Source organism: Myotis yumanensis, unplaced genomic scaffold (assembly GCF_028538775.1).
Source record: "Myotis yumanensis isolate MYYU_CA2020_CCGP unplaced genomic scaffold, mMyoYum1.0.hap1 SCAF_4, whole genome shotgun sequence".
NCBI classification, from domain to species: Eukaryota; Metazoa; Chordata; class Mammalia; order Chiroptera; family Vespertilionidae; genus Myotis; species Myotis yumanensis.
This window is the reverse complement of record NW_027223755.1, coordinates 1,702,450-1,713,026: the sequence shown is the minus strand read 5'-3', so window position 1 is coordinate 1,713,026 and position 10,577 is coordinate 1,702,450. Positions and strand designations below refer to the sequence as shown.

At 46.0% G+C, this 10,577-nt stretch overlaps 1 protein-coding gene across 1 annotated transcript in view; it reads left to right on the top strand.

The window, feature by feature from the left end:
* Positions 1 to 393: 393 nt before the first annotated feature.
* Positions 394 to 10,577, top strand: part of NDUFS4 (NADH:ubiquinone oxidoreductase subunit S4) — a 63,250-nt gene continuing 53,066 nt past the window's right edge. Inside the window, exon 1 of the mRNA XM_070411752.1 lies at positions 394 to 519. Within this exon, the coding sequence (XP_070267853.1) occupies positions 422 to 519 (98 nt within the window). The 5' untranslated portion in view covers positions 394 to 421. The remainder of the gene's footprint in view (positions 520 to 10,577) is intronic.

Below are 10,577 nucleotides of genomic sequence, written 5' to 3'. Positions count from 1 at the left end.
GAACTCAACCTGGCCACACTTTGCAAAGGTGCTGCTTCAGGTTCTCAAGGTCAAAAAGGGCCTTCTGGCTCTGCCCCAACTATTCCGTGCCCTTTCAAAAAATTATGAGTTGCAAGTGTTTAAATTCAAGTATTTTCTTTTGGTCTTTTCATTAAATACAAACAGTTGTACTTTCAGGGGGTACTGTCCACACTTGAAGCAGCTGTGCATCTTCCTCCCACCAGCCTCCCACCTCGGTTCCGACCCGCACCCAGCGGGAGACCCCACCCCAGCGGAGGGCTAAGCCCCGCCCGCCGCGCTAGCCCCGCCCACAGCGCCAGGCCCCGCCTCAGCGCTAGGCCCCGCCCACCGCGCTCCGCGGGCCCGAGTCGGAGGAGGCGTGTCCCTCGCGGCGCCCCGTCCGGCGCTCGCGGGCTGCAAGATGGCGGCGGTCTCAATGTCAGAGGCGCTGCGGCGCGCGCTGTGGGGCCGCAGGGCCGCGGCCGCGGCGGCTGCCTCCGCTCTCCGGGCTCCAACCAGGTAAGAGGACCGGCGGGCTCCTTCTGCCGGCTTCTCGGCGTCCCCTCCGCCGCGGCGGGTCTCTGCGGCGGGGCCCCGGCCAAGGCCTCGGGAGAGGCGGGCGCTGCGGGGAGGCCGCGGGAGGCCGGGCGGGGCGGGGCGGGGCGGGGCGGGCGGACGGGGGCGCCCGGGTTCCAGGGGGCGTGTATCTTGTGGTTGCTGGTCTGGTCTGCGGAGCCCAGAGAAGGGGCGGAGGCTCCCCGCCTCCCGCACCTCCGTTTCTCACCTGCTGGTCCTCACCCCGTCCTCACCTGGGGGTGACGTCACCCGTTGGCCGTCACCGCGTCCTTACCTGGGGGTGATGTCACCCGTTGGCCGTCACCCCATCCTTACCTGAGGGTGACGTCACCTGCTGGTCTGTCACTCGGGTCCTCACCTAGGGGTGACGTCACCTGCTGGTCTGTCACCCCGTCCTCACCTGGGGGTGACGTCACCTGCTGGTCTGTGACCCCGTCCTCACCTGGGGGTGACGTCACCTGCTGGTCTGTGACCCCGTCCTCACCTGGGGGTGACGTCACCCGTTGGCCGTCACCGCGTCCTTACCTGGGGGTGACGTCACCTGCTGGTCTGTCACCCCATCCTCACCTGGGGTGACGTCACCTGCTGGTCCTCACCCCGTCCTCACCTGGGGGTGACGTCACTTGCTGGTCTGTCACTCGGGTCCTCACCTGGGGGTGACGTCACCTGCTGGTCTGTCACCCCGTCCTCACCTGGGGGTGATGTCACCTGTTGGCCGTCATCCCATCCTTACCTGGGGGTGACGTCACCTGCTGGTCCTCACCCCGTCCTCACCTGGGGGTGACGTCACCTGCTGGTCTGTCACCCCGTCCTCACCTGGGGGTGACGTCACCTGCTGGTCTGTGACCCTGTCCTTACCTGGGGGTGACATCACCTGCTGGTCCTCACCCCGTCCTCACCTGGGGGTGACGTCACCTGCTGGTCTGTGACCCCGTCCTCACCTGGGGGTGACGTCACCTGCTGGTCTGTGACCCCGTCCTCACCTGGGGGTGACGTCACCTGCTGGTCTGTGACCCTGTCCTTACCTGGGGGTGACATCACCTGCTGGTCCTCACCCCGTCCTCACCTGGGGGTGACGTCACCTGCTGGTCTGTGACCCTGTCCTTACCTGGGGGTGACATCACCTGCTGGTCCTCACCCCGTCCTCACCTGGGGGTGACGTCACCTGCTGGTCTGTCACCCCGTCCTCACCTGGGGGTGACGTCACCTGCTGGTCTGTGACCCTGTCCTTACCTGGGGGTGACATCACCTGCTGGTCCTCACCCCGTCCTCACCTGGGGGTGACGTCACCTGCTGGTCTGTGACCCCGTCCTCACCTGGGGGTGACGTCACCTGCTGGTCCTCACCCCGTCCTCACCTGGGGGTGACGTCACCTGCTGGTCTGTCACCCCGTCCTCACCTGGGGGTGACATCACCTGCTGGTCCTCACCCCGTCCTCACCTGGGGGTGACGTCACCTGCTGGTCTGTGACCCCGTCCTCACCTGGGGGTGACGTCACCTGCTGGTCCTCACCCCGTCCTCACCTGGGGGTGAATTCCTCTTTGCCGTCAGTGGTGTTGATGAGGTTTCTGAACAGAAACAGTGTTATGCATCCTACTGCTTGGGAGGGAGGGACATCTGGTGGGAAGCCGATGTTGGTAAAAATATCAGAAGGTAATTTTTCCAGTCAACTTCCAGTGGTCACGCTGGTGGTCACGCTGGCAGGTTTCCCCATCCAGAATTTCATGAAAGCCTTGAAGTGATTCAGAAGTTTCTGTTATTGTTTTGTCTTGAAGCATTTTTTTGTGATGGTGATTTTTTTTTTTTTGAGACTACAGACTTCATGACTTACTCCTCCATTTCCCGAATTTTCCTGAATTTATTGCAGCCCTAACAGGACAGCACGTACACATACTCAGCATTCTTATCTGCGAATGATTATTAGGTTTTCTTGCTGTTTCGAGCTTGTTAGTCTAAATGTGAACAGGGCTCACATAGAGTGCGTTCTGCCTGAGGCTAAGTGCTGCTGGGAACCAGGACGGAAGGACTGGGTGGACTGATGGGCAGGGCATGGGGCGAAGGGGAGAGGTTAGGATGCCAATCAACTTAGTGTTGTAGTAAATACGTGCAAAGGGAATGCAGGGGGTTAGACTCCAGTTAGGAAGGATTTGGGGAGATAATTTTTATTAAGGTTTTAAATAGTGGGTTTGGGCGGGGCCATTGGGTTACGGAAAGGCTTGAAGGCGGTAGTCCAGAGATATACAGGGTGTCCCAGAAATGTATACACACACTTAGAATACAGGCAGTCCTCGGGTGACGTCGGACTCGACGTCCGTCGTTTCGTGGTTACGTCGCCATCTCCCAGTTATTTATAAAATAAAAAGTTCCGTCATTTCGACGTACGTACATATGTGCTTTATGTTTTTTATTATTTGTTTACCACAAGTAAAAGTCAGGAATTGTTATCTTTTAAATTTTTTTTTACTGTTTCCCTTCATTACTGCTGTGTCTATGCTCCATGTGAGTGACGTAGGTGTTTATGTAGGTGGGTTCCGACTTACGGTGAAAATCACCTTACGTCTCGCTGTAGGAACGGATCTCCGACGTAACCCGAGGACCTACTGTAATTATAAAAGTGGTGTTTATTTTTTTTATTTTTTAAAAAATATATATATATTTCTTTATTAATTTCAGAGAGAAAGGGAGGAGAGAGAGAGAGAAACATCAATGATGAGAGAGAATCATTGATCGGCTGCCTCCTGCACGCCCCTACTGGGGATCGAGCCCGCAACCTGGGCATGTGCCCTTGGCCGGAATCGAACCTGGGACCCTTCAGTCTGCAGGCTGACGCTCTATCCACTGAGCCAAGCCGGCCAGGGCAAGGCGGTGTTTATTAAAATACATTTCATTTTCAAAATTGAGCTGTCAGCTGTTCCAGTGTGTATACGTTTTGGGGGGACACCCTGTATGTATAATACAGAATCATTGGAAAATAGATGCTAAGATGGGGGGAAGGTAAGTAAGTCTGCAGTTAACTGTTCTGCATATGGGGGACTGGAGGAATGGAAAGCATTTATCTGAGGTCAAGTACTTCCCAGGGTGACTCAGGGCTGGGCTGGAGGTGACTCAGCTCAGCCTTGTTCTCCTAGACATAATAAGGTATCCACAGTTGCCCTAGACTGAAAACAGATTTGAAGGGCCCCCTGGTGCATGGCTAATCCAAACATGGCTGTCTGCCAGCCATTAAAGTAGCCGAAGTGAAGACGTTACATTTTGGAAACGTTGGCGATAATTAATACTGTTTACCCAGATTTAAAGAGTACCTGCTTGCAGATGTGTCAGATTTGGAAGGAAAATAAAAATTTAGGTCATATAAGATGACTTTTGTTTCACACGATTAAAAAACCCTAAAAGTCAAGGAAACAAATTTTAAACACAAGTCAAATGACACATTTATTTGTTTTGGTGCCACTTTTTTACTCAAAGAGCTTATGATGTTCCTCTCGTTCCCAGAGACATGGATGGCCCTTCTCCTTTACAGATGACTTGCTGTTCATCCTTAAGCACGGTCCTTCCCTTGGACTTTGAGGGTAATGAGGCTCTGAAAAGGTTGGATGTGGAAAGAGAACCAATAATGTTTGGAAAGCATTTGCAAATGGTGTACATTTCAGATGACATGAATAAAGTGAGGGGTAGAACCAGTAAGGCACTTGTAAGGAGGAGGGTAGTGAAAAAAAAGATATTGGAGAACAGGAACTATCAGTAGAAGGAAAGAAGTAGTTAACGGCTATTAACTTATGAACGTAATTATCATATATTAGAAAAAAGAAAAAGGAAACAAAATCAAAACATACACACAAGCAAGAGAGAGAACACTTACTTGAACAGTAGATGACTCAGCTGATCCAGTAGCTGAGCTCCTGCTCTGGAGAGAGTCTCAGTTTCCGGGGGCGTCTGACGCCCCAGCTGGAGAGGGGACCCCGATAACTGCCTGCAGGCACCCCTACTTTTCCTGACTTTCCTAGGGATTGTCCCCAGTAGGTTTAACTCTTTAGCATATTAATCTGGAAATGGCACCCTGTTTCAAAATAGCAATTCCTAGGACTCCAGAGGTTTGACGCAGTGGTTTTTGTTTGTTCCTTTTACCTATTCGTGTACACTTATCTCATCCAGCCTGTCTCCTCACTTCTGAATTTGGACTGAGTTGTGCTCACTTCAAACATAGCTCCTTAGGGTCTGCAGCAGCTGTTAATGACGGTGGGGTGACTAGGGATCTGGGGCCTTGTCTTCGGGCCTGTTTGGGGCTCCAGTCTCCAGTCCACCCCGTGGCTCTGTTTCCTTGTTTTGGGCGTTAGGTAAGCGGGGTAAGGTTATGAGTCTGCAGGAACCTCTGATGAGTAAGAGGTCCTAAGGTTGACAAGAGTTCTGTGGTTATCACACCTTTACTGAGAGAACGGCTCAGCTCAAATTTGAGATACATTTAGGGCCAGTAGGTTGGCTGTACTTCAGATAAGCTGGGTAAACATTCCTCTCTGAAGGGCAGCTACTTTTGCTGCCTTTGGAACATATCAAAGCCAAGTTTTGTGAATTTGAAATGGTTTTTAAGTGCTTTCTGGTAGGTTTCATTGTTTGGCTTATTTTCCTCATAAAAAATACTCATAATTAGTTGGTTTGTTTCATCAGTAGCAGTATTTTTGTTGAATGATTCTTAGGAGAAGTAAACATTTTAAGACTAATAAATATTAGAATAGTGTCTGGCACATTGTAAATCTTACCTGAATAAAATGTGAATTTATGTTAATTCAAGCCTGAATATTTTTCTTGAATCTTGGTGACAGATTAGAATATTCACTTCCGTTCCCTGTGACAGGATCATACATCAGGGCCCCATTGGCCGGGGGCTTGTTGTGGCCAGTGCAGTGTTATGGAGATGCAGTGCCTGTCAGGCAGGAGCCTGAAGCGGCCCCTGTTCTGCCAGGTCTCGTTTCCCTTTGCTGTGAGGGGGACACACTAGAGTCGGGTCTCCTGGCCTAGACCCTGCAGTGCAGGCGGCACGCAGAAAGCAGAGGCTGATTCCCGTCGGCCCGTGAAGCATCCAGTGCCCAAGAAACAAGCCGCTGCCGTCTGCCACCGAGGTGTTTGGGTTGTTGGTGGCCTCAGCATAACAACCTACACTGACTCTTTGTACACACACATGGACTGATGTACCAGGAGTGAGGTCACAGGAAAACAATTTTTATACTTTTATTTATTGTTGTATACTTCATGGCACCCAGTGTGATGGCTCGCACTTAACAGGTAAATGCTTATGGGATATAGATGAAAAAATACATATTTAGAGATGTGTGATTGTGAGGAAAAGGAGGAAGCCATAAACGGTATTTCTATTAATAGCCACAACAGTGAAAGCCACGTTAGGTACTAACCTACATAAATGTGAATACGAAATACCAAGAACACCTACTCTTTTCTAATTATTTGTAATGGTCTAAGTTTACTGGGTTGAAGTTGTCTTATAAATAGACTTTTTTGTACTCGTTCATTTATTTCCTTTGGCAATGTCCTAACTCCTCTTTTGTATTCAAATTAAAAGAGGTGCAGATGAACTTATTTGGAAATGGGTACTCATGAAACATGAGAGCTTTAGGGAATAATAGTAACTACATTTGATTATTAGACTTGCTCTCTGCAGGCTACTGTACCTGAAGTTCTTAAACTTTTCTAACCCCTGGGCGTAGCGGAGAAAGATGGAGCACCTCCGTTCCCAGGTCATACCCATCGGCAGAGGTCTGTGCTTGGTGTGGGTGGACACAGAGTCACGTCATTTCAAATGGAAACGCTTCTAGAATACATCATGTGCCTTAGTGACAGTTGAGAATCATTTTCATGGCATTTATTCTGAACACAAATTAATAATAGCAGCTAACATTTATTCCTCTCTCACTGTGCATTAGCCACTGTGCCGAGGACTTGACCTGCCTTATCTCCGTTTCTTCATTTTTTTAGATGAGGAAACATACCGGCGAAGCAACAGATTTTCCAGTTTACAGGCATACTGTGTTTTATTGCGCGTGGCTTTATTGTGCTTCACAGATGTTGTGCTTTTCACAAGTTGAGGCAAGGCCTTCCACCAGCAGAACGATCACGACTCGCTCATTGTGAGATTGGCTTTACTGCGGTGGTCTGGAACTGAACCCACAGTATCTCCCAGGAGTGCCTGTACATTACTTGGGAATAGTCTGAGTTAGCAGTCTGAAGGAATATGTGGACTTTTGCAGTGAGAAATATTATGTCTGATAATGGTAAATTGCAATCTCAGTATCTCCCCTGATTTCTTTTCCTTTTCAGTAAAGCATGTTCAGTAAAAATGCCTCTTTCAGAGACTATCTGCTCTTTACTTTCCCTCCACGGTTCCTTTTTGTACAGCGAGTCTCTTTGTTTGTTTGTTTTCCAGTTAGGATATTTCCTGTAAAATTTGTAAATATTTTTGGTGAGAGACTTTCTATAGGTGACTTGAAATTTATGCGTTCTCACCCTCTTAACCAAAATCCGTAAGCGGTGCACTAACAAGGTACACTGACCACCATTTCCTGTTGTCCTGCTCGGGTCTCGTGAAGACAAACACTCACTGTCCTCTGCTGCCTTTCAGCCTCTCCAGTCTGTGTTGTGTTCTGAGTTCTTGCGTCTGCTGTTTAATAGTGTTTCTGGGTCCCTCCTTCACTGGTCTGCTTCCCTCTAGCAGTCTCACTACCCTTTTAATTGATCATGGGTTTGGATAGCAAGCAAGTAACCCTGTTAGAACTGTGTGTAGAATGAAGTTGATCGCCGAAATTTACCTGGGGATTAAAGCCTTGGGCTTTTTTAAGGTTGTCAGATAATTACATATAGCACTTACTCTTATTATGACTTTTCTTTTTAGTTACCCAAGAGTCTGATGGAACCTTATTCTACCTGAATTATTCAGTGGCCACATTTTTCATAGCTACATTCATCTAAATATTTAGGTATTGGAGTGAACTGTTTTAGGCCTTTTGTCCTTTAAGATTTAAAGTTTTAAGTAATGGCATGAGAGCAGAGTTCTATTTCAAATCCTCCTTCTGCTGTCTGTTAGGAGTATTTTGATGAGTGAATAAAACCTGAGGTTCTTTAGGACTAGTTAGTTGGTCAGATGTGACTCTTTCTTCCTCCTTACTCAGCAGACTGACTTTTTCCTTTATGGGAATCATGTCCCATTCGTCTTTAAACCCTTGCTGTGCATCACAGCCACCTGTTGTGTGCGTGAAAATCCGGTGCCTTGGCCCTGAGATGTGTATCTTGGTTCAGGTAGTCTAGGTTGAGGCTTAGCTTTATGGTGATTCTGATGGGCAGCTGGAGCTGAAAACTACGATTTTTCTTTTTTAACAGTGTCCATGCTGTATCTTGAAGGACCTCAAAATGCATTTTTCCTTTGGAGAAGGGTGGAGATTTCCAGAAACAAACAAAAATTCTACCATTTTTGCATACTTTCCTTGTCTAAATTAAGTTTTATGCTTTTCATCCATGCACTGGATAGAGGCTTTTTCTTGGAGAAATTTTCCTTTGAGGCAGAGCAGGCATTTTGAGAATTTTGGAGAGAGCAGGCCATGTTACTCTCTCTCCAGAGACTCTCGTTCTTCCTTTTGGAAGGGCTCAGGTTTAATATAGCGCAGCTGTTGAACTCTGCCCTTCGAAGTTGTAAGAAGAAAGTGTTTTACCCTTTAAAATGGAAATGCCTCTTTTAGGGAGGTGGTCTTTGGTGGATATAGTTCTCTAAGAAAGTTTCATGCTTTTCTAGAGTTCTTTTGTTTCATTGATTTCTTAGAATTGTTTCTCATGTTGAGAGCAGAGTCTTTGAAAGTAAAGATCTGGCTGCTTTTGTACTATGTTTTGCTGCCTCCTTAACAAAGCTAGTTGAAGAGTTTATTTCTTTGTTTTTTCTAGGACTCAAAAATATGTGTTTTTCCTTTATTCAGCCACTCCATACATAAGTAAATGGACCTTGAATAGGGTTTACTAGACAAAAGGTTCTGTTCTAGATGACTGTTCAGCAAGCCATATGCTTCTCCTAAAAACGTCAGTCTGTCTTGATGAGCTTTAAAGTGAATGCAGATGTTTTGGCTCTTTTGAGGACTACCACTCTTTGTGTGAAAGAGCACTTCTTTTTCCAGAGATTTCTTTAAAATGCTTACAGAAATTTGCATGAAATTTACTTTTATATCTTTTGTCTTTTAAGTCTGATGAAATGAGATTTAATTAAACATTAGTAATTTAAATTGAAATTTAATATCCTTAGTACAAATGTGATGTAGAGGTTTAAATAGGTCTCAATATGTTTTTTGTTAAGATTTTATTATTTACTTAGTCTTTTTTAAAATTGGGAACTTAAAGTGCTTTATAATATTTACTTTTACACAGTGAAAGGTGATGTTTTGGCAGGAAAGGATACCTTTTATGATGTTCAGTGTTTTCTACTTTGGTAGGTTAACCCTAGAAGTTAGAGTTGATAGATTCATATAATGTTTGAAAAATTTAGGATCATCCTGTTCCACCTTTATTTAATGCAAGACTCTCTAGAAATTCCTGCTTCTTGATTATCTAGCAGAGGAATATATGGTAAATTTCTGGTAGCCCTAGAAATCTCTCTATACCTTTATACTTGTTGGCAAATGATGTTTCCTTTTAATATTACATAGAACAATTCTGACACACATCCCCCCCCCCCCCCCCCCCCCCATGCACATGTCAGCCCTTCAGACAATGGGAGACACTAGTCATCACTCATTCTTCCTCCAAGTCTGGGCTCCAGACTTAGCATGTCCAGCTCGTTTACCCTTTATTAATGACCATATTTCTTAATGCTGTATCTCTTGGTAGTCCTTAGAATGTGTTCTATGTTGCCAGTATTTTTCTTTGAACTATACATATAATTTTCTTGTTGAGCTTTGTTCTGGATACAAGTCCTTTGTTATATATATATGGTTTGCAAATATTTTCTCCCAATCTGTTTTTTTTTTAATTCTTTTAACAGTACCTTTTACAGAGTAAAAGTTTTTAATTTTGATAAAGTCCAGTTTACCAGATTTTTTCTTTTATGGATTATACTTTTGTTTTCATAGATAAGAACTCTTTGTCTAACCACAGATTTTTTTCTATATTATCTTCTTGAAGTTTTGATATATTATGTTTTACAGCCAGATCTATGATCCATTTCAAGTGAATTTTTGTATAAGGTATGCTATTTAAGTTGAGGCTAATTTTTTTTTGCATGTAGATGTATACTTGTTCTACCATTTATTGTAAAGACTGTCCTTTTTCCATTGAATTGCTTTTGTATCTTTGTCAGCAATCAGGTGGCTACATCTGTCTGGGTCTGTTTTTATATTCTCACTCTGTTCCATTGATCTAGATCCCTTTGGCAATACCACACCATCTTGATTACTATGGTTTTATAGTAAACTAGAGCCCCGGTGCACGAAATTCGTGTGTCGGGGTGGGGAGGGGGAGTCCCTCAGCCCAGCCTGTGCCCTCGGGGGATGTCCAATTGCTGGTTACCAGCAGGACACTCACCGGCTGGCCCTGCCCCTGATCGCCATCACTGGTCACCTCCCTGTGTTGAGTGTCTGCCCCCTGGTGGTCAGTGCGCGTCATAGCTGCTGGTCGTTCCCCTGTTCAGTCGATTTGCACATTAGGGTTTTATTATATAGGATGTGTATTGTAATTGAGTAGCTGTGATTCTTCCAATTTCCTTCTTGTTCAAAACTTTTTTAGCCATTCTAGCTTCCTTGCCTTTCTATTATGTAAATTTTAGAATAAGCTTATCTATAGCTATAAAAAAAATCCAGGTGGACTTTGAGTGGCATTGCTTGAAGGCTATAGATTAATTTGAGGAGAGTTGTCATTTCTTAAACTTTTTTTTATTGATTTCAGAGAGGAAGGGAGAGATAGAAACATCAGTGACCAGAGAGAATCATGGATCGGCTGCCTCCTGCACTTCCCCCACTAAG